The 24,016-nt window shown below is 46.1% G+C and overlaps 1 protein-coding gene across 2 annotated transcripts in view; it reads left to right on the plus strand.

Moving 5' to 3' along the window:
* Positions 1 to 570: 570 nt before the first annotated feature.
* LOC119437020 (cytochrome P450 4V2-like) overlaps positions 571 to 24,016 on the plus strand; it is a 76,101-nt gene continuing 52,655 nt past the window's right edge. The window contains exons 1-5 of one of the 2 annotated variants that reach the window (XM_037704080.2): positions 571 to 1,319; positions 2,249 to 2,361; positions 7,209 to 7,297; positions 9,200 to 9,390; positions 14,249 to 14,324. In XM_037704080.2, the coding sequence (XP_037560008.1) occupies positions 1,013 to 1,319; positions 2,249 to 2,361; positions 7,209 to 7,297; positions 9,200 to 9,390; positions 14,249 to 14,324 (776 nt within the window). In that variant the 5' untranslated portion in view covers positions 571 to 1,012. The remainder of the gene's footprint in view (positions 1,320 to 2,248; positions 2,362 to 7,208; positions 7,298 to 9,199; positions 9,391 to 14,248; positions 14,325 to 24,016) is intronic. The other variant, XM_049660222.1, reaches the window with a different exon arrangement.

Genomic DNA, 24,016 nt, shown 5'->3' on the forward strand with positions numbered 1-24,016 from the left:
GGAAAACCACTAGCAAGCCTGAAAAGAGCGTTCTGCCGTCTTTGGCAACAAAGTGATTCTATGTTTTTCTTACGGCCATGAATGGCCGGTGAGAACTACTTGAAATCGAAAAAAAAAACTACGAAAAACAGCACAACCCACTGTGAGTGATCAAGAAAACCAGTATGATTGCCTGTACGCTACCCGTACGACTGCGTGCAGGAGAGGAAGATTTCGTGGTAAGGAAACAGTCTGGTTGACGGAAAATATCCTCTGGCTGCAAGCAAACATTCCTCTTCTCTTTCTCGCCAGAGAACAAATACCGCCAGTCGTGTTTGCACTCTGTGTCCGCTCGGGGAGCTTCTGTACACACACAGCGACTTGACTCGGTTCCTTCGGCATGGATATGGCCACTCACGTACCTTCATCTTCTTGCGGAGCACGTGACAACGGGAAAGAATAAATCGTGCCGCAGCACCATCGGCTGTACTATCTAACGCAATGTTCAAGATTAGTTTTTTTTCTGCTCCTTTCAAGCCATTCCTTGGCATTAGGCCAAGATTTCGTGCTGAAAGAGTTAAGAGCTGAGCGGAAGGCGCGAAGAGCAGTAAAGTGCGCAATCCTGGCGAGAGGCCAAGCGCCGTCGTCGTGCCGTCAACGCGTATCAACGCCTCAGACGGGCGGCTATGCACGTGTGTTGACCGTCACGCCGTCTTACTCCATTAGCCGATCTTCTTGTACCGTGCCGAGCAAGTTATGGCTACCAAAAAAAAAAAAAACGGGCGCCGCGAAAGACAAACAAACCGAGACAGAAAACCATTCGTCACCGCTTGGCCCTGTGTCGTCTGGTATGCGTGAGCCGACGAGCAGTCTCCGGCTTTTCATGGCAGTGTAGTCCCAGGCTCATTTCCCTATTCGGCTTCTGGAATGAGGACGCCTCTCCAAAGCTGCATTTACATAATAAAGATGTTTATTCTCTCTCTCTCTCTCTCTCGGCGCGGCGCTACGGTGGCGATGAAGTTAGTCTGCTCCGATGCGCTTCATCTTACTTGTGAGCCCGGAAGAGAGCCTGGGAAGCCGTTCTTGGGGAGCTATGTTGAATACGGCAGCGTCGGTTCGAACCTATTCGCTGTGGCTGTGGATGTCGTGTAGAGCCGTAGCGGCCCTGCTCGTCGCTTTCGGTGCCGCCAAGTTAATTTCATGGTGCTGGTACCAGTATCGGCTGTTCAGGGCCCTCGAAGACATTCCTGGCCCAGGAGGCCGTTGGGCTGTGCTCTTCACGCCGCGCTACTTTATACACTCCCTGTCTACAAATCCTAGGCGAACCGGAAACACAGTGGGTGAGCGCCTTTTTTCTTGCCTTTCGCTTTACTGCGTACTTTAAGTGTTATGGGTAGTAGAACGAATAGTAGCAGTCAAAATCCGTTTTTTTTTATGTTAGCTTCCGGCTTAATTATTTACCTGGCTTCAAGCGCGTTTCAGGCCTTTGGAATTTGTCGTAGGTGACAAGAATATTAGTGTTCTTTTGTCGAATGCGATGGAAACTTGCCGTAAAGCTACATGTGCTATTTCTACGTTGTTCTCTCTTTGATTTCTTCTGTGTTTGATATTTCTGTTGGGAGTGTCTCATTCTGTACTGCGAGCAATGGTTGTCATATGGCTGATAAGGCAGTGCGTCATGATTCACTCTATCAAATGTTCAAAATGAGAGATACGTAATATTTATTTCGTCTTTCTTTCTTTGCCGTTCACTAGAACTTCAGTATTAATTAAATCACCAAGCCTTGCAATGCGCAGCCCAGAGATCTGTGTTTACAGAACTGTGCTTCTAAAAACCATAGCCGGCTGCACTTTGAGATAGTTTCATTAACCCGCTTGTGGTTGATAAGTGCAGTGCACCTGACTCGCTTCACCAAATGTGCAAAAAAAAAAGCCAAATAGCGTAAGGGATGCGTAATATTTTTAAAAGACTAAAAACGTTTTGAAGGTGGACGAGAGGGTGACTTTCCAGAAGGACCACAGGTTCTGAAATTAGAAGCTTGCCTACGAGGTCAAATAAGTGCAAAAAAATAATATCCGATCGTCCAACCGCCCAATGTAGATCATTTAGACAGATTCCGACAAGAGAGCTATTACGGGCTTTCATCGTGCCTCATAATCATATAGTGGTTTTGCACGTGCAACCGCCGAATATAATAATAATAATAATACGCGCGTTTATCATGGAGGATCCAAAGACTCGGGTCAGGTTTTTTTCGTAATTTCGCAGACTTTTTCCAATGGATTCGTGGTTTGAGTGAAGTCCACCGGCCGAAGGGAGTTTTCAAGATATACGCAGGATTTAACCCAATAGTGTTCCTTTGCACGGCGGAGACAGCAGAGGTAAGTCGTTGGATGTTGTCCAAATACAATAATAATGTGGTCTATTTGGAATAACTAAAGAAGGACAGGTTGTTGTACAACCTTGTCAAAGAGTGTGTTCAAAAAATTGCGGCTCATTTATTACGAAAGATGCTGAACTGAAGTTGATTCCCTTTAACATAATTTCAATTCTAGATTAGCTGAGTTTGTTAGGTAAAGTTAGATCTCTTTCTATTAAGTGCCGTGTAAGTGAGAATTTAGATTTAAGGATGGAGAATAAAAATGTATTCTCAGCATGTTCAACACCATCGTAACATTGATCATAAGCATTAACAAGTACACGAAAAATCCGCAGAGCAACACTCAAGAAGTCTGGCTAAAGTCTTTGAATTTAGAACGTCAAGAACCTGAGCACTTAAAAGCCGCTACCCGAAAACCGTGGTGGCTTCGGTAGGAAAGCAACGTTTTGCCCGAATGAGTATAAACGTAACGAACCGCAAATCTATTACGGGAATAAATTCAATACGTCTAGGGGGACAAACACAGCACGTCAGAGCTGTACATTTCCTTGCAGCCCGAGGGCCTCTTGCGAAGTTTGTGTGACGTACCAATACGCAAGTCTACGGAGATCGTCCAAATTTGAAGGAATGTTATGGCTCCCAGAGAAACAACTTTGAAAGAAATTACTGCATCAATTAGAATGCTTCCGCGGTCTTGTCTATTGCTCAGATGTCAGCCCGTGTTATAACAGCGCGTTTCGAAACGACAAGGAAGACATTCTTCGTCAGAGACATACATATTGCACGAGGTTAGTACGTAATCATCAATCTTGGTTTCTTTCGCTCTTGCTCACTTCCCAAGCATTTTCAATGCAGGAATCCTAGGCGGGTACAGCTGCGTGGTTAGGATACGCCATCTTCTTTAAAAAATTGTGTCACGTTGTAGTGACGGCGAATGATCAAACACTGCCAAGAGGGGTAGTTAAGAATATAACTCTTCATTTCGGCGAACTTGTGTCAAGAAACGCAAGCAACACTCAAAGCAAAACGATAGCGGGGAACAAAGTCGTCGGCCGTCGAAAATCTAAACTCGCAGCTCAAGTCAATCCGCAGTTTTTACAAGCATCACAGTATGTCCTACAGTACTTACTCGCGCTCGCTTACATTCGAGAATGTACGTACGTACAACAGCATTCGTGTCCTGCGCGCAATCTGATTACACCAGACTTTTTTAGGAGCGAAGCTCCTTAGGCTCTCACGATGTCCGTTGTCGCCGTCGTCGTCGTATCTCCCCGTCGCGCACGCAGCGCGCATACCGACCACGCACAGGTGTCGCACCGGCGCCACGCCGCTGTCGCTACACTTAGCACTGCAGTTTGGAGGATCGCGAACGTAAGCGCAAACGTCGTGACTCAGATCCTACAGTTCGAGAACGAGACGCGGGAGCCCAACGGCAACGCCACGAAGCTAACCCCGAGCTACGAGCACGAGAAGCAGCAGCACGCCGGCAACGGCAGCAAGACCCCGAAGCGAAAGCTCAAGAAGCAGCCGTAATCGTCCAAGAAGCTTCGCTCCATCATCAGATACACTTCGCGGATCGGCTGCCAATTTTTTGCTACAAAATCCGCGACATTAAAAATGGTCGTACGCAGCAGTACACGCGTCCTGAGGCTCTATTCTTGACACGCATGGTGGCTGCACGGCCGCCATTATCCGCCATGTTGGCTCTCTCATTGGCTGTCGAGAGGTGACGCGTTTTGAAATTTGTGCCGGGATACGAAGTTTTGCAAAATGCAATTTTGCGTTTTCATCAGAATAACGAAACGTGACGTGGAGCCGCAAATATTATCGACTAATACTTCTTTGTGGCCCTTGGCACCTATATTGCGTCTTTATAGTGCTTCAAAAAGAAAGTGGACGGTAGCGTGCCGAAGCCCGTGCAATGCATCTGTAATTTCGCGAATATGTCGTGGCGTTCCACGATAGCCGGCATGTCGGCTTGTTGATTGGCTGAAGGAATATCGCGTGAGGAGCGTCACAGGAAGGGCTATTTCGTAAAAGTCAATTTGACGTTGCGTACCGTTGCGCTGGGTCACCATTGCAGAGATTTTCCGCCCTAATTTGTGGTGCGACGAGCCGCGCGAATTATGTTAATGAGTGGCCATAGTCAATGGCGGTCGAGAGGCATGCGTATCGCCGCATTTTCCCTGTCATTTGGGGCCGTGAGAATATTTTGTCCGTAACGCGTGCTCATAGCATTTGCATCGCTCTCGGAAGGCGTAGGCATGTGTGGTTTGAACCATCATTTTTATTAAAAACACCTTTATTTGAAGTAAAATTGGTTGAAACTAGCAAACTTTCGGCGACTTTTTGCACTTTTCACTACTGCGTTTGTATCTTAATCAATATTAATGACTTTTCGCGTCATGAGAGGTTATGACAGCGGCAGCTTTTAAATTACAAAAGGAAATGTACGCAAGGCGGCACCCTGGAGTTTGCTCTCGCACTGCGAGTAAGCAGCGAAGTGAACAAGAGATGGCAGCGCCGGCGCTTGCGTCGCGCAAGCGGATACCTGTAGCGCGCACAACGCTATCGATGGTATTCGGCCGGTTCTCAGCCATACGAGTCGGGCTGAGTCACTTGCGTTTCACGAGATAGCGATAACGTGGCCTAGAGCATGCGCTCATCATCACTGGTAGGTCACTTATGTTGTCCCAAGGTAGAAAGCAACCGCGTGGGCGCCAATATACGATGACTCGTTCCGTTTCCGAGGACACGCATCCAAGCTAATGAAGCGGACGACAGCATGTGCGCATAGAGAAAGAAATTCAGAATTTCTTTCTCTATGATGTGCGCATGCAGACGACGGAAGCGAGAAACGGTTTGTATAGAATAATCGTACGCTTTGAGCTAGCTGCTTTATTTTTACCGGGGAGGAAAACTGTTTGGCTTTATCAAGAACGCTAGGCTCAATGCCTACATTAGTTTCTTAGGCGAAGCGTCAAATTTGCGTCACCTTACGAAAGCAAATCGGGGCCATCAGCGCCATTTTGTAAGCGTCGCGCCTACGTCACGCCTCGAAGAAAACGGCGGAATGTCCAGGATCGCGGCTCTTCCGGACATTCCGCTATTTTCTTCGAGGCGTGACTTCAAGTCGTGCACTTTGCAGTGCAACCATCTTTCTGTGCATCTTTCTGTGCATTGCGAAAAAAAAAGTGTGCATGTGCTTACTGGGGATATGACTTGAAAATAAATTGTTTCGTCTCTTCCAACACTTGTCACGTTTATTTAAAATGTCTGCATAAACAGTGGCATCGTGTGCTTGCTGCTCTGGCGGTACAGCTTACGCGAAGCTACTCGATGCATGCAAGCAACGCGTTAAAAAAATCGAAATATAGCCCCCGGGACGAGCACTCGCACGGAAGCAATCTTGGAGGCCGTTTAATATTTCTAATCACCAGAAGATAGCCTTCGAGATTAGTGTTCCTGCGGCCCAATCTCTGAGTCTGTGTAGATTACACACCCGCTAGGTGCGCTGCGAACCAAAATCGGCCGCAGGGACCTATGGAAGTGCCCTCTCTTATCCTTGTATATGTTACTCTATGCACGACCTACCAGTGATGGTGAGTGCACGCTCTCGGCCGCGTTATCGCTATCTCGTGAAACTCAAACGACTCAGCCCGACTCGTCTGGCTGGCAAGTGGCCGAATATCATCGATAGCGTTGAGCGCGCCACAGGTATCCGCTTGCGCGACGCAAGCGCCGGCGCGGCCATCTCTTGTTCCCTCCGCTGCTTACTCGCACCGCGAAAGGGAACTTCAAGGCGCCGCCTTGCGTACATTTTTTTTTTGTAATTAAAAACTCGCCGTTGTCATAGCCTTTGATGAGGCGAAAAGCCATTAATATTGATTACGATACAAACGCAGTAGTAAAAAGTGCAAGAAGTTGCAGAAAGTTTGTTAGTTTCAACCAATATTATTTCAAATAAACGTGTTTTTTATAAATATGAGGGTTCGAAACACAAATGCCAACACCACCCGAGAGCGATGCAAATGCTATGAGCACTTCTTGTGAACAAAACATTTTCATGGCCCCAAATGACAGGGAAAATGCGGCGGTACGCATGCCTCTCTGTCGCTATTGCATATGGCCGCTCATTACCATAATTAGCGCGGCTCGTCGCACCACAAATTGTGGCGGAAAATCTCTGCAATGGCGGCCCAGCGCAACGTCACGCAACGTCAAATTGACGTTTGCAAAACGGCCCTTCCTATGACGCTCTTCACGGGATATTCTTTCAGCCAATCAACAAGCTGACAGGCCGGCAGCTTGAAACGCCACCACATATTCGCGAAATTGCAGATGGATTGCACGGGCTTCTGCATGCTACCGTCCACTTTATTTTTAAAGTGCTCACGTCGCAATATAGATGGAAAGGACCACAAAAAAGTATTAGTCGATAAAATTTGGAGCTCCACGTCACGTTTTGTCATTCTGATGAAAACGCGAAATTCCATTTTGCAAAACTTCCGTTTCCCGGCACAAATTTCAAAACACGTGACCTCTCGATAGCTAGTGAGAGAGTCAAGATGGCAGATAATAGCGGCCGTGCAGCGACCATGCGTGTCGAGAACAGAGCCTATGTTCCGAGCGACAAATTGATAACAGTGACATTTCGGTGAAAAATAAATATCAAATAAATTATCTCTCTCTCTCGGTGAAAAAAGGGCATCGCCGTCAAAACACGCAAAACAAAGCACGCGTAATAATCAGCATTAGCGCGTTGCATATTTTTGTAATTCTACATGCGCACCTTAATTTAGAGTTTTCATGCATTGGAATTTCATGCATATGCAAATGTTATTGCAGCCTCTGCTTTCAAGTACGTCCAACCTAAAGAAGTCTGTTATCTACGACAATATGCACCCGTGGCTTGGTTCGGGAGGCCTGCTGACCAGGTAGGTGTCTGGCGAGATAGAAAAGCGGAAGCCTTGTGGCTTGTCTTGAGGGAGTTCAGAAGACTTCACTGATTTTAGTCAAAGCAATCCTTTGAATGTAATAACGCTTTTGGGCCAATAGTTTCCTGCGCTCAGTTTCCGCCACAAATGACAGTATCTGTTGTCACTTTCTGATGGGAATGCTCTTTAAAATTTGTAATTAAATCTTCCGGCAGAAGGATTCCAACCACTTCACTGGTTGCGGTCACCGGCTCACTTGTACGGTAGAAGAGTACCACTGAGGTGTTCGGCCAAGTATTAAAGGCGGTGCTTTACAAGTCGTGCAGATAGATGCACGACCACGCGGCACACCAGTAAAATAATCAGTAAGCCTTTGAGGCACAATTATGCTTCAGAGCGTACTATTTAGCATAAGCGCAATACACTATATACTGGAATGCGTGGCCCGAGGTACACGTGCCTACGCACTGAGGTTGGCGCGCGTGCGCAGATGGCGCTTTGATCGAGATAATGGCAGAAAATTGGTAACTGCAGTTAGTGTATAGCAGACTGCTTTTAAGACATCACATACAGTGCTATTTCAATTTTAATTTATTCTGTACGTGGACAGGTGCGTCACTTGCGTATAAACAGCAAACGTTATTTCGGCGACGAGAAAAAACAGGTGCTATACTTGATGGTGCAATGCAAAAGTCAAAGTTAATTGCGAAACAAACCAAACGCACTTTTTAGAGCAAGGGATATGGTCCCTTGTAGCTTCATTACTCATGTGCAATGGGCTATGTATCTTCTCCTACATTGGTGTGTTCTATGTGTCGTTTTACTTTTTCTCTAACCTAGCTATATTCTACAAGTCTCTCTTGCATTTTGCTCTTGTGCTTGTTTTACCTCGTACTTGATCTTATCCGCTGTGGTTGCTTAGTGGCTATATGGTGTTGGGCTGCTTAGCACGAGGTCACGGGATCAAATCCCGGCCATGGCGGCCGAAATTCGATGGGGACGAAATGCGAAGATACCCGTGTACTTAGATTTAGGTGCACGTTAAAGAACTCCAGGTGGTCCAAATTAGTATTCTGGAGTCCCCCACTACGGCGTGCCTCATAATCAGATCATGGCTTTGGCACGTAAAACGTCATATTTTCATTAAATTACTTATTCTTATTTTGTATAAATTCTGTAATCATTTCTCTAGTTAGTTACTTTGTACTTCATATTTTGTAGCTTTGTGTGGCCGTTTTTAGTTTACTTTGTACTTGATCTATATTTATTGTATAATTTCTGTAACTTGTAACTATTAACACTTCTGCTAGGGCCCAAAGTAGGGCCTGCAGTATTTTATAACTAAATAAAAGAATGTTGAAAATGAAGCTATCAGGTCTGTAAATGTGAGAGCAAGCCATTCTTTGATATCTAAAACTAACCTTCGCGCGTATTGTTCGTTGAAGAGAGTAAAATGCAGTTAATATTCCACATGAACAAGGTCGAAGAAAGAACTGTTTGTTGTTGTTGTTATTAATGTTGTTGATGATGTTTGCGGTGAATTTGCCTATGACATATCTCTGAATCAAGTTATAAGGTTTTTTTTTTATTTTCGTGACAACTTTAGGACTCGGCTATGCAGGCAACGACCCCTCTTTAAACTGTGGCCTACAATACGGCGAAAGTTGAAGACGAAAGTATTCCTGAAGGTAGCAAACAGCTAGTCGTGTCATTAAAAAGCTTTATATTCGGGGGATACAAGCGAAGTGCGCACCCAAGGACCCAAAGCCCTTTTGGGTTTTTCTGGGACCCAAGTGGGGGCTTGCGTATGCAGGTGCGACACAAGCCTCTTTCCTCTTGCGTCCCCTAATCTAGAACTCTATTGTACGTGAAATAATTGCGCCGCGCGACGTCTCCACGCAGCTATGGAGATCGCTGGCGGCAACACCGGAAGCTCCTCACGCCGGCGTTTCACTTTCGGGTGCTGGACAATTTCCTGTCCATCATTAATGACCAGGGCGACCGGCTTGTTCAGGAACTAAGCCAGCTGGCAAACAACACGTACGTCAACCTGTTCCCCACGCTCTCGAGGTGCGCCCTGGCCACAATCTGCGGTGAGGCTCTTTAATTCAGTAGACTGAGTAGATTGAGTAATTGAGTAGATGCGAAAGTTGCCAGAAATATCAGTGCCCTGACGGCCCCACATCCACTCAAACTACCGACTTAACCACTACAAAGACTTTTTGAAAGAAGGTTGCTAAAATGGCACCGAACGATGAAAAACACTGCATGCCTACTCATGCACTGGTATACCATTCGCACAAGGAATAGCATTTCTCCAAAGAAGGTTAGACGAGACTTGCAGCAACGGGACTTGATATTACTTTTGAGGCATTCGTGTCGTGTATAGGAATGAAGGAGGGCGTGGCTTACATTGGGTAGCCCCCCTTTAATGAGGTAACGCGTGCATTTTTGTGATCATGCGCGCCTAATGAGTATGCTAGATGTGCTCATTTAGTGCATTACCACATAGAACCGAGTGCAAGAGTTGTATTTTTATCACAATTGTCCTAAAGGTTGCTTTCATGCACTAAGCAAATGAATAATTAAGTAATCCAAACATGAAACGAAAATTGCCACACACCCGAATGTAGCACGAAGAAGCCCATACGAGCTTCTCGAAAGAAGCTTCGCAGTAGCGTAAAAAAAAGGTCCTTGTCTGGTTTTCCTCAACTGCGAAGCTGTCGTTCTGAGAAACCCGTGTCGGCTGCCTTTGCAGCTTCGGGCTACATTCGGGTAGTTGAGAATTTTCCCTTTCATCGACCTTTCTACAGTTTGTGGGATTCCGCACAACTCATGTGCCATAATACAGATATATGTACACTGTACTTGCCATGTTACCGGGGTGTAAATCCCGCAAGCTTTTGCCTTTATTCGTGTAAGACCAACTCTGTGTCCCGATATTGAAAAAAAAAATGTCTCAATTTCGCCTGAAAGGCGAAGCATCGATTGCGATAGCGAACTAGTGGACAGCTATACGAAGTAAGGAAAGTAGTTTTATCGGCCGTATAAACTTGTAAACATAGGCATACTAACTAAATTAACAAGCATGGTGTTGCGCGCACAGAAGCAAACATGAACGCATCTCACTCGATGACTGCGGAAACTTGCTGTCGGAACGCTGTAGTGAGTGAGCGCGGCAGCAGCAGCGAGCGAATTCACCTTGGTACCACAACTGGCATCAACGCGAACTAAGCCGCAAAAACACAGCGCAGGGAGCAAGGACTCTGCCCCCGCCGCAGATCGCTTTCAAGATACAGCCGCTCGAGTGAAAGCACGCGGCGTAGTACGTGCCCTCCCCACTCCCTACACTCCCTACCCCCTGTTACGGGAGGGGTTTGGGGGTACCTTCAACAGCGTCTGCTTGGAGCTCGAACTAGGTTGACCATCGGAGAGGGTCCGGCAGGGAAGACGAGGCGACGTAAAAACAAATAACAGAAGTTTAATACATGGTTACGGGTGAGTGGTGTGCTACAAAGAAAACATATAAGAAATGCACCTGCACGTAAGCAAAAGTGTTCTCCACGTGGCTGCTGGCTGGCTTTCTTATACCCCTCACCATTCGGGCACTCTCATCTCCCCCACTGCAGGACAGGGCAAACCAGGCGAAGTAGAGATGAATTGAACGAGGGTGGTTGCTTGGGTTAGTTGTTAATTCATGGTAAAAAACGACGTACAGCGGGAACTGACAAGGACTGATAGAGACGACAAACACTGCGCTGTGTTTGTCGTCTCTATCAGTCCTTGTCATTTCACGCTGTACGTTGTTTTTTTTTTTAACATGAAGTAGAGATGGTGGGTGACCGTAGCGGGGTGAACATCTTCAACGGGTAGGAAGGATTGCAGGGCGGGACGACAGATTTCGTCTCTGACCCTCGCGACTGACACGTCTATTAATGTTGACGAGCGAGATCGTCAGGCATGCCGATTACCATGCGTTTGCACGCGGTCCGAGCATGGCCGCTCAAAGTGAATCGGAATTCACTACACGTGGTCCGGGCATCGCAGCCATAAGAGAATCGTCACACCTCGGAGCCTTGCAATCAAGCGGGTGCGCGCGGTCGCTCGGCCGGCGCGGAGTAAAACGCGCCCCCTCCCCCCTTACTACCCTCCCTCCGGAGCGTGGCGCGCGACTAGAAGACGGTGCGATTCCTTGCCGCTTCCTTATCTTGCGTGCGCGATATAGAGCCGCGATTGCCGGCTCACCGTCGCACGCTTTCATTCGCACTTACAGAATAGGGCGCACGGCGACGACGACGACAATGGCGATGGCAGAAATGCTCTTGCAGTGTCCATACAATTGCTATCACAATAACAAACTTGAAGCTTAAATAAACATGCGTATTTTGATCAGGTTGTATAACGGGCGATGTATACCGGGTTCAGATATGGAACACCGGATGCTACAAATCCTATGGACAGTTCCGCTTGCAGACGAGGCACGGTCCTATTGAAGGTGTTTTGTGAGCTTATGACTACTTTTACTCCTACTTAAGCATCGCGCACAATTTTACGTTGCTTCTCATATGAAAAAGAGAATAAATTCTATTCCAGAGAGTATATCTTGTCGGCCTGCATACACGCTGAGCATCGCCACGTGTGGCACTTCAAGGGCCCCTCACCAGAGCCGTTTGCGTGTTTTCTTACAATACCATATGGGAAGCTGTAAAGTGCTGTCCAACCCAAGAATTTTAAAGCGCAGCTTTCTTTGCCTATCATCCCGTCATTTCGCATATCGTTGTCGGCTTGCCGAATGGAAACTGTGGGTCCACAGAAAAAGAAAATTACTTGTCCAATGGTTGGTTTCGAGTGCGATTGCCCCCGTGCCGGCCCGATGCACTGCCCATCAGCAAGAAACACACGCATAACTTGTTAATGCACATAGCAGCAATTTACTTAAAAGTGAGAGAGGGCGCTTTTCTGGCTGACAATAAATGTAGAAGTTTATGACTGAAAAAGAAGTCCGTGCAGCCGCTCCGTCATTCATTCTAAGCCAGATATGCTGAATCCGCATTATACAGTTTCAGCGGTTCTATATCTATAGTAAAGATGTTTGTTAACTTTCTATTTGTATGACACGTGTGGCGCATGTCAGCATGTCGCCTTATGTGTTTCAACATGTTTTAAGGCTGAAGAAAACTTCCCCTTCCTCTACAAGCTCCGCCACCGTCCATGTTTCTGGTACACGCTCGTCGCCAAAACCCACTGCGCATTGTGACACGCCATTTTGCCTTGCCGTCTCACAAACGCTTTGCTTACACTGCATAATTCCTTAAGTGCATGAGGTATGCACGATGTTTAAACGGGTTTTGTTAGTAATCGCATAGAAGTAACTGAAGTATTGGTAGCCGATGGTCGCAGGAGGTTAGCTACCCTTCTCGCAGCAGAAGCTCTCTCCCCTTGCCACGACCGCACACTTACCTCCAAAATTCATTCACGTCTCCTATTGATTATGCCAATGTCTTCGTTGACAAGATCGCGACGCTATTGCGTTCTTAGGGAAAGGTTAGTGTCATGGTGCAACGACGCTGTGCCCGTTATCGTTCTCGATTCACGATTGATATATTTAAAGTGATTCTTGCTTTCATCTCTAAATGGACGTATAACACCATGCTGGGAATAGCTTTGGCAACATACTATTTTCTGAATTGGTGCGCCACTGTTATCTTCAGTGCGTTCGTTGTGAATAGAACTTCACACTGCAGGTAATCATACCAAATGAGTTGGAAGCTAGCCGTATTAACTTTGTACTTCTTTTTCTCCGTAAATGATTACAAATATCCGCTATTCGCGGTTACATGACTCAGTCATGGGTCACCTGGTCTATTTGCTCGAGAAAGATTGCCTCTACTTTCACATAAGCGTCTTCACAAGCGCCGAACATGAAGCAACCTTGTTCCATGAAGATTTCTGCGTCTAGACGACGCCGTCTAGAGGATGTCTAGAGGACGGTGCGAGTGTCCACACAATTTTTTTATGGTAAAGTAATTGCGTCGCAGTGCTTTGAGCACGACGTTCTAGATTCCTCATTGTGAAGGAAAAGAGGAGTGTCTGCAGCTCACTATGGGATAATGAGACACGCCGATAGCACTAATCCATCTCCCCTCGGAATGCGTCTCCTGTCGTTGCGTTCACGTCTACCTGCCTGCTCCGATTAACGAAACAAATGAGCACTAGGGCTCACAAAGAAGATCAAACACAGCGTGTCTGCCTTTTATGTACACTCATCTTTCGCAGTGGGCTCAGTGTTGCCATGAATTTTTGTTGGCTTCTTATGATATGATTAATAAAAAAATCGGGACCCTCGGTTCCCTTTCTTCTCGTTCAAGTTGGCCATGGTTGCACACTTGTCTGCTTCGATTATTGCTAGCGCGGCTCTTGTCACCGCTCTGAGAAGCTACAACACATTTCAATGAACTCGGTCAGTAATTCAAAGGCAGTAATTTAATGAACGACGGAAACATGCTGCTTTACACTGTTAAAGAGCAACTTGTGAAGTTTCATCGCTTTTGTAAACCAGCCTGGCTGGCACATAAAGAAATGATATTTTGGCATAACTTGATATTCACTAATTGTGGCTGTATTGAACTCTCCAGCAGAATACCTATACAGTGAACCCAGTATCTTCGCGGTTATATGAGGTTTAATTCTACTGATCCTGTACCAAAATTACGCTTAATGGACAAGTTATTATTATGATGACAATTTGATTCAGAACAATGTATTGTTCTACGAAGCGATGCACCTACAGATGTCGCCGCAAAATGGCGACCATATCGCTTTCATGTAGATACAGTAGCGAATAAAAGAAAGGATTTTGCAGTGCACACAAATGGTTCGGGGGCACAATATTTAACGACGAGAATGCTATACATGATTTTTTTACATTATGTTTGCGCTTCCTTGTCACAGAAACAGCCATGGGCCTCAAGGTTCACTCCCAGGAAAGTACGAGTGCAGTGTTCGAGTACGAAAGGGATCTAGAAACGTGAGTATTGCACAAAGTTGTGCTTTTTTTAGGGGGGGGGGGGTCAGTGTGGGCATGTTTGAGTTCATACCCTCCTAAGACCCCTTGTACAGTACATTGCTCCTTGCCTTCAACGTTGTTTTGAAGTTCACTCGGAAGAGATTACGCAAAATATTCATTCTGGGTATCAAGTACGGTGCATGTGTAACTGTAAAGAAGTGGTTTAATCATATCCTTATCATCCGCATTAGAGAAATTTGACACTCAGTTGATCTAGACACTTGTGTCGTCCCAGATGACCGAAAGCAACCTTGAGGTATGTTTCGAAATCACTGAGATTGCATGAAAATACCTAACGCAGCGGCAACATGGCAACGTACTATAGACGTATTTCCGTCTTCATCTCGTCGTTTAGGCAATGAAATGCAGTTTTTACCATAGCAAACATAAGGAGATGACGGAGATTTTTTTCGCGTACATGGACACTTAGGTTTTGGCATCTTATACCATGCTATTTAAATAAAGAAATTGTTTTCAAGTTCATAACATAACAGGACGCAATAAAAACCACCCTGAAGAGCGATTATATCCCATAGTTGTGTTCGGGTCTCCGGAGGACACAATCATGCTTTCTGTGCCTAAACTAATGAGCACACCAAATCATGCCTTCTTTGCGAGACCCGCCGTGGTAGCGTAGTGGACATGACTTTGAAATGCTGAGCTTGAAGACATGGGTTCGATCCCAGCCACGGCCGTCGCATTTTGATGGGGGTGAAATGTAAAAGCGCTCATGTACTTAAATTTGGGTGCATGTTAAAGAACCCCAGGGGGTCAAAATTATTCTGGAGTCCCCCAGTATGGCGTGCCTCATAATCAGATTGTGGGTCTGGTGCGTCAGACCCCGGAATTTATTCTCTAGCTTTGTTTTCTTCCTTTCAGTTCTAGCGCGTACATCTTTGCATTTTCGCAATGACTTAGATATCGTCAAAGGTTAATTATATGGGGCTTATTATATGGCAGTGTGGACTAATCATTATTGTCACAACAAATAAATTTAGATTGGGGATTCATGATGCTGATAGGAAGGGTGGCAAAAGTACCTACAAAATGAGCACTCGGGCTCTGCAAATCTGCCAATAGATAAACCACAGGCAAGTGATAAGCGCACTTTATTGCGATAGCAATTATATGGACACTCAAAGCGGATTTCTGCCATCGGCGTCGCCGTCGCCATGAGGTTCCGTATGACGTCAACGGCGATGAAATCGTCGCCGCGCGCCGTATGCTGTATGTGCGAGAGAAAGCGCGCGACGGACTCGCGGTTTCAAGGGGAGCGAACGCACAGCGGAGAGCAAACGCGCGTTCTGCGCCGTGCTCCCTGAAGGGCTGCAGAATTAAGCGTATATTTCCTTCTTTACGATCACCATATATATATATATATATATATATATATATATAGTAAACGCGACTTCTTCCGTCGCGCGAAAGGCCGTGAGGGGTCGGGAGGGAGGGAGGGGAGGCGACGTTTAGCTGCGGCACCAAATGCGTAATTATTAAAAACGTTGCGAGGCGAGAAGGTGGTAAAGACTTCGGACGCTTCTCGATGAGTGTCCCGTTCTGATCTCGTCGAAAACCTCCGAGCTGCCCCCAGAGGCACCGGCAATAGTCACCAACGCCGCGCGCGTTCGGTGCAAACGCGGGGAAAACGCCGACGGCGTCGACAACAGTTCTGCGCGTTGCTGGTGTCGCTGCATGTCCAAGTTTATACAGCTGATAAAACTACTATCCTTACTCCGTATAACTCTCTACTAATTTGCTATCGCAAGTGATGCTTCGCCTTTCGGGTAAAACTTTGGCATTTTTTCCATGTTTCCAGTTTATTTGGTAGTAACAGATTTTAGGATAGTACCTATACATATTGGACCATACTTTTTAAATGATCTAGTTAACTTCACATTCTGCTAATTATTCGTCATCTCAGCGATAACGGTGGTGCGCCGGCGCCCGAGCCAATGACGACGACGAGCAGAATGGAATGCGAAACTGATCGTTCACCAGAATATGATACTCGATAAACGCAGTGGTCAAGTGAAGAAGAACCTAAAAGTAGTGCCTATAAGTTGCACTGCTCGCGAAGCTCCTTCCCTCTATCACCTAATGCCCCACTAGTCCCTGCCCCAGGGGCACGTTGCGCTCAGTTACATGTTGCGTAGAAGCAACCGAGTAGGTCGAGCCGTAACCGTAGCGTGCGATGGAGTTCCCTCGCTTCTACCGTAACTAGGCCTCCCTGCCGCAACAGTGGGGCGCAATACTGTAACGTTTCAGAAAGCGAACTGTTCAGTTACCCTCCCGTGATTGGTCAGAACCACGCTTTGGCTGGTTAAAGTACGGTTCTAACGATTCACGCGAAAGAAGGTGAACTGACGAAAGCGCTATTCTTACCAAACATGCGGGAGCCAGCGAATGGTTCGCTTTCTCTAACCAGCCCACTAGCTCGTGCAGACAGCGCCACTTGATGGATGCCTTACGAATCTGTGAACGCAGTTTACTTCTTTCCCCGCCTGGTGGTACTGCGGGTGCTGGCGGCGGCTCCAACTCTGGAAGGCGGGCGTGTCAACTATAGCAAGGTGACTTGATGGTTTTGCGGAAGTAAAGAAAAGGGCGTCGAGGACAACAAACAATCACCGCGCAGCACGTAACGTTCCGCGCGACGCGTCCATTTACGAGGGAAAAATAGGTCATGGTTGTTCGTAGGCGCGGGACGTATATACGCGCGAATCCGTTGACACTCTTCATGAGTGGCTCCGCCAAAACGTGCAAATGGAGACAACACTGAGCTCTTAACAGAACGCAGTAAACGCGTGAATTCTTTACGAATTTTACTAAAGTTAACTCTGTCGCGATTTCGCACGTGACCTCTCTGATTTACGTGTGCTCTGTTCGTTTGAGCATGTTTAATGTCCGTAGTATAACCCCCTAGCCCAGAAATGGGAAATTAGGCCGAATTGGGCTTTGTTCGTTCCTTTAAGGCAGCATGCGATATAGAAAGGCAATAATTAATGTATTAAATTGTGACGTTTTACGCACCAAAACCACAATCTGATTATGAGGCGCGCCATGGTGTGGGACTCCGGATTATGTTTGACCATCTGGGGCTAACGTGCACCCAATGCTCCAGCATTGTTGCATTCCGCCCGCAACACAATACGGCCGCCGCAATGTAGAAAAAAATGTGCACTGCAATATGAAATTAGGTAAAAGCGCGCCAACGGCTCCGAAATCGCGTAGGTCAGCACCTGCAAGGCAGCGACGTCTTATAAACTGTGTGCGCTGGCTGGAAAACTGTGCGGCAGCCAAATGCTTCCTCTCTCAGAAAAAATATGCCAGGCCGCCTTAAGCTATTAACTTACTTGCAATTAAATTTGGCTTGTAGGCCTATTAAGTGGCACCACTCCCAGTATCCCATGATTGGCTATCGTTTTGCACTGCTGAGCTCGAGGTCGCGGGTTCGATCCCGGCTGCGGTGGCCGCATTCCGGTGGCGACGGAATGTAAAAACGCTCGTCTGCCGTGCGTCGCATGCACATAAACCCAGATAAACCCTAGGGGATGAAACCTAGTTTGGAGTCGCCCACGACGGTGTGCCTCATAATCAGATCGTCATTTTAGCACGTAAAACGTCAATTTTTTTTCTCATTAAGTTGCAATAATATTTATCAAGTTCCAAAAGCTTAGAAGTGCAATTTAGTGTTGCAGTGTGAAATATGAAGTCAAGAGAGGATAGCTTCCTTCCAGGAAGCTAAAATTTTTCAGGCGTAATCCTCGCCCATCTTTCGCAGTATAATGTACAAACTTAGGCCAGTCGATGTCATCATACAAACAACAACAAAAAAAGAACTGCGACCAAGGACAAGCATGCTTGCTCGCTGCTGGTGGTGAGAAAATGTAACTCTGTGCTTGTGATGTTAGCATTGTCATCACCAGAAAAGTTCCAGAATTGATTTTTCATGTCTATTTCTATAATATTCAAATTCAAGAAACAGGTGTCATTGAGTCCTTTTGTATCTGCTCAGAGCAGACAGCCTTCGAAGGGCTCCTGTGTAAATTAACTAGGCGGCAGAGCTATGTTTAGCAACCCCCCACGGTTCGACTTGTTTCTACGTTTAATTGGACGTTACACGTGTGACATGTGGGCACAAATTCCAAGCAGTGAGTTAACAATCATTTTAGGGTTAGGCTAGGGAAGGTTAGGTTAGGCTATGTTAGGTTAGGCTAGGGCATCCTGTGGAGATCCACTGCCAGGACATTGACATATTGCTCAAGTGGCATATTGCACTAGTGCACACATGGAACATGTGGCCTATTAAACTAACTGCAAGGAAAAGTAAATTGCGTCAGAAAATACGCAAAATACAATGTACACATGAGCTGAAGACCGGATAGCTTCGGTTTCTAGTTTGCACATTGTAGGAAAACATATTCTGTCATGAGAAAACTGTAAGACAAAGCCTCTTGGACGACAGCCATTCACATATGGGCCAAGAAATGTTACGGGGAGAAAATATATGTATTTACAAGATATACAGTTACAAGGTTGTAGCTCAATGGCCAGGGTTACACCATCTACCGATCTCCGAGACGTTCAACCTCCTCTTCACCTCCCACCGTCATTTTGTCCACAGCGGCACAAACTCGTATGTAACATTGAACCCCGGCGGCAGAAGCATCGCCTCGATGCTTCTTAGGGTGTCGAATCAGTGTGCGAGTTATAGGGCTTTAGTCGCGAAACGTGCTCGATATCAGTTCCTGGTGGGGTACAAGACGTCGAAGTCACAGGTGATATCTCATATGTGAGGCTGGTGACTTGGCGAAGAACTCGGTGTGGCCCGACGCGACGAGAGGATAACCACAGCAGGACAGGAGACCCAGGGACACTTCAACCTCCTCTTCACCTCCCAACGTCATTTTGTCCACAGCAGCACAAACTCGTACCTGACAACATGTCACGCTACAGTATTCTTGGAAAGTCCTTGAGGGGATATTCGAAGTTGGATGTTCTATTTGTCTCCAAAATGGTGCACGGATATCGCGACACGGTTTGTATGTCCCTCGGAGGAAGTGTCTCACTCGGTACTTGTATGGTGACAAAGCGTCATCAAGAAGCCGCGTTTTTGAATGGCACTAAAGTTTTAGGGATGGCGGAGATACGGTACAAGGGTGACCTTAGAGTCGGCCGCACGTCAATGTCAATCAGCTGCAAATGTAGAACGAGACACGCAATTAATGCATGAAAATCACCGTGTTACTGTGCGCATAATATCCGAAGATCTGAATTAAACAGCAGTGTGTGTCTTCACTTCCTTCCCAACAATTTATGGAAATGAAACTCAATGCAAGAGCCATCCCTCGCACACTGACAGATCAATTAATAAAAAGAAATCAGACGAATAATTGCTGCTTCAGGCTTGAAATGACTAGAAGTGATACCACGTTTGGGTTAAGCATCATTGCCGGAGATGAAATTTGATGCTGCCAGTGTGACCACTACGACCCTCAAACGAAGCGATAAAGCGCTCAACTGCGAAGTCACCGTTCGTCTTCCTCTAAAAAAGCGAAGCGACAACCACCAAAAACGAAGACGATGGTGATTGCATTTTGTGACGCTAGAAGCATTGTGCACCATGCGTATCTGCCTGTAGATCAAACAGTAATCCAAATACTTCTCTGTTGACGTGCTAGAAAGTTTGCGCCATGCGATTCGGCGATACCGGCCTGGTTTTTTGGTCATCTTGACAGTGGTACTTCTTACATCTGGACAGTGGTATACTCTACATTGCTAAGTAAGTCCAATAATATCTGGCCAAATATCATGTTCCTATTCTACCACATCCTCATTTCAGCGGACCTGTCCTGTGGGATTTTCTTTTTTTCCCCGCTTGTGAAATTGCCGCTGGAAAGGGAGCGTCATTGAGATATGGCAGGACTCCCAACTGCTGTGAAAAATGTGCTAAAGAACGCCGCGGATGACGCATTCTCTGCTTGTTTTCATTCCCTCGAGGTACATTTGCAATGTTACGTAGATAGTGAAGACTACTTCAAAAAAAATCTGAAGTCATTGTATTGTAAGTTGAATAAACGATTTCTTACGAGTTAAATACTGGAAAATTTCTGACATAGGTTGCATTAAAGAATTCTCGGAATACATTTTTTTAATGGTACCTTAAATTTCGGCAACACTTGTTAGGAATGCATATAAGTCTGCCGTCTGGACGTGTGGCGAAACCATGATTGATTCATAGATTTCGATCCTGAGAAAGTAACACAGGGACTATCAGAAACACCGTATAGTGGGGTGCTCCGGAATAATTTTTAATCATCTGGAATTCTTCAACGTGCCCCTCAGTTAAAGTACGCGTGCGTTTTTTTCATTTCACTCCTATCGAAATGCGCCCGCCGCAGCCGGGAAGGGTGGTGAAGTCATAAACGCACCTAATTCGTAATTTTGCTAAGACGTCCTACACACGAGAAAGCAGCAACAAAGTACTCGCGCCCATTTATTCTTGGTCATTCGTGATTTCTTTTTTTTTCAGAATTGCGCAATAAAATCAAAACATTGAACATCAAACATAGGCAAGAGAAGCAATGTTTTTATCATGTACCTCTTTCATGTTAAACATGGAGCGACAACTTTCAAACGCATAGAGACCAGCAAGGGCAGCAGGTGTATACCGGGACAAAGAGCAGGAGCGGAGAGCATGAGTCAGCACAGCAACACTCGGCCCTTGCAAACAATGATGAAATGCGCTTTGCTCTAAATAAACTCGCAGCAGTCAAAACTCATTTTTATGTTAATTAGACACAGCTACACTTCTAATCCAAACTTCTTGGACAGACTTTTAACGCAACAAGTTTTCAAATGAAAATCATTAATTATATGGTGCAAATTTTCTAAGGTATTCTGAATGAATTATTGAATTATCCGTGAAACGAGAGTGTATACATGTATAGGCAACTTGTGATGCGGATGGAGCTGGTAGAACGAACCTTGTTAAGAAAACAACGTTATGTGGTAGCAACATTTGCGACGATTGGGAGCTATTACGTCACAAATATCTCTCTCATTTCCGCAGGTGAAAGAGAAACTCTATTTACGAAGCTAGTCGGGACAGAATGCAAGAGGCGCCAGACTACTTTCACTTGCACGACATTCTGGAAGCATACGCGTATTCTGTTCTGAGTATGCCCTGCATTCACGGAATGTGGCCCGTCCGGACAAGCTCTGTATGCAACATGAGCAAGTTGTGACCCGACGTGCCAGCAGCAGTAATACTGAAAATTACGCGCGTTATCATAAAAAAAAGCTTGCGAAATGAAACTGTATGATAGCTCTCACAAAAAAATGTTGCTTGTACAAGCTGGAGAGAAAACTTTAGTGAATTAGTTATTCAGTGTTTAAAAGTGCGAGACATTCAAATAAACAATGAACATAAAATATTGTTACACACGAGGTGTTTGAGGTCGAACCAGATGAATCTGGTTGATAAGAGCATTTCGAGCGCGGTTTGGTCTGGTTTGGTTTGGTGCCCATAGAAATAGCACAACCCACTACGGGGGATTGGCCATGAATCGGGCGGCAGTGGGAAGAAAAATGAAGGATACCTAAATGGGATTTTCTTACTTAAGAATGAGATAATAAATGAATTATAATCGTTAATATTAATTTTCATGCTATAGCATCTTAAAATTTGAAGCAAAATTGAAGCAATTTGAAGCGCGGTCCCAAGGCAGCTTGGCTCACGTCGTTCTCCTCTTCCTCCCATGGGGTTGTCTGCGCGGCAGCCATGGTCCATGGGAAGAGCTCGTGACAATATAACATTTAACACACTGTTTTGAGACCACTGTCGTCCGTGAATACATCTGTGTTCTATAAATGGTTCTGTGTTTTATCGGTAATTTTTCTTTTCTCGGTTATCAAAACGTACCACCTCTCTATGCACTACGACCTTCACAGCAATTGAGGAAGTAATGCTATCTACACGGCATGTCACCAAGCGTGTAGGCTAAGGGCATATGGACAGCTTCGAAGTGACCACTGACTATGCAACAGCCTTGCAATCTTCTTACTGCTTTAAGAACGTGGCACAATGCAGCTGACCTTTTTTAGTCTTCCCCACACCTTATCTACTCCATATTGTCATATTCTGCTCACTGGCACGACTAATTTTCATTGTGATAGTTGCAGCTAACAGTGTTAGGCTGTCGCCAGCCTCGGTGGAAAAAAAAATGCTCTCGCAATGTTCTTATTTCGGGGTGCGTCGGTCACTACACGGTGTCGTCCTATGTAAGCTTTTATACAAGGGTAGGCGTTTTAATGAAGCTAAACGTTTCAGCACCTTCGTATTGTATGAAGTGTCGTGCGGGAAGTCTTACGAGTTAAAGATAAGGCTGGGGTCAGCAGAGTGCCTGCTTTTTATTTTCCCCGAGTATCTTTTGTGAGCATTGAAATGAACACGTCACCAGTGCGAATGTCGTATATCAGTGCTCCTGAGCAGTGGTGCTCAGGAGCACTGATCTCGATGTCCCTTCCCCCTCTTCTCGCCCCCCCCCCCCCCCTCATCCCATTGTCCCTGTCCTTCACGCCGCAGTGTTGTCTTACAAATGGGAAGTAGAAGGGGACGTTAACATGGCGTTAGCGTGCACCACAACAGCTTCAGCGTAGCTTATTTGGCGGACTTTAAACTTCACGTACGGTGAACGTAGTTGCGCTCTCATTGCGCCTTGCTCACTCACTTCGCGCGTGAAATATGAGGACCCGAATGTCTCGCCTCAGTCGTGAGGTTTTGACGGGCGCTTCCGAGAGCTTGTTCGCTGGGCCTTTCCGCGTAATTCAATGCGGCTCCGCTACAGATGTTGTGCAACCGGATTCGCCCAGCTGTGGTGAAGCGCGGAAACGGAGAGAATGGCAACGCGCCAAATTAACGAAACAGAAAAAAAAGGAGTGTCGCCGGCAAGAAAAGAGTGAGAAAAAAATAAAGGGCGAGACAAAATCACAGCTAGGCGCATTAAATCTCTCTCTCTCTCTCTTTGATTCTCTCTGTCAAGCAGTAACGCGTAGTCAGCCGGTTTCCAGCAATTCTCTCTTTGTGCCAACATTCCTACGATCACTCGTTAAACCGGCGTAAGCCGCTACGCATGCTCTAATGACGCCGGTTCAGCTGTCCACACTCATCCTTTGTTCACGGCGCTGTCCATTCTCGGAGTGGAGACGCAGACAACAATGGGGAACGGAACCAACGCGTGCCGCGGGTCACGTACCAGAGCCAGCCTGCCAGTCGTGCCCGATCCTTGCGTTCCGACTCACTTTGCTTGTGCGTTCAACGGCGCCGCGAAAACTGGCGTGTCGCTCGAAGCGGCAGTCAAACGTATTCTGGTAATAATATTAGTTTATACCTCAGCTGTTCCAATAGCGAAACTTTTGGTTCGATTCCATAAGGAATGTTTTCTTCCTTAAGATGTATGAGCCAGAGGGGCTGCTAAATGAAAGGGGGATGCTTGTTTTCATTACTGGCAATATTAATCTTTTATTTTTTTGAAAGCTCAGTGGATGTTCTTGTAGCGAGATAAAGGTGGAGGGCAAAATATGAAAAACGTCAACCGTGTGTATCAGTGCACTACCGGGACCGACTTAGAGCAACGACATGTGACGAGTGTATG

This window comes from Dermacentor silvarum, chromosome 1 (genome assembly GCF_013339745.2).
Source record: "Dermacentor silvarum isolate Dsil-2018 chromosome 1, BIME_Dsil_1.4, whole genome shotgun sequence".
Taxonomy (NCBI): domain Eukaryota; kingdom Metazoa; phylum Arthropoda; class Arachnida; order Ixodida; family Ixodidae; genus Dermacentor; species Dermacentor silvarum.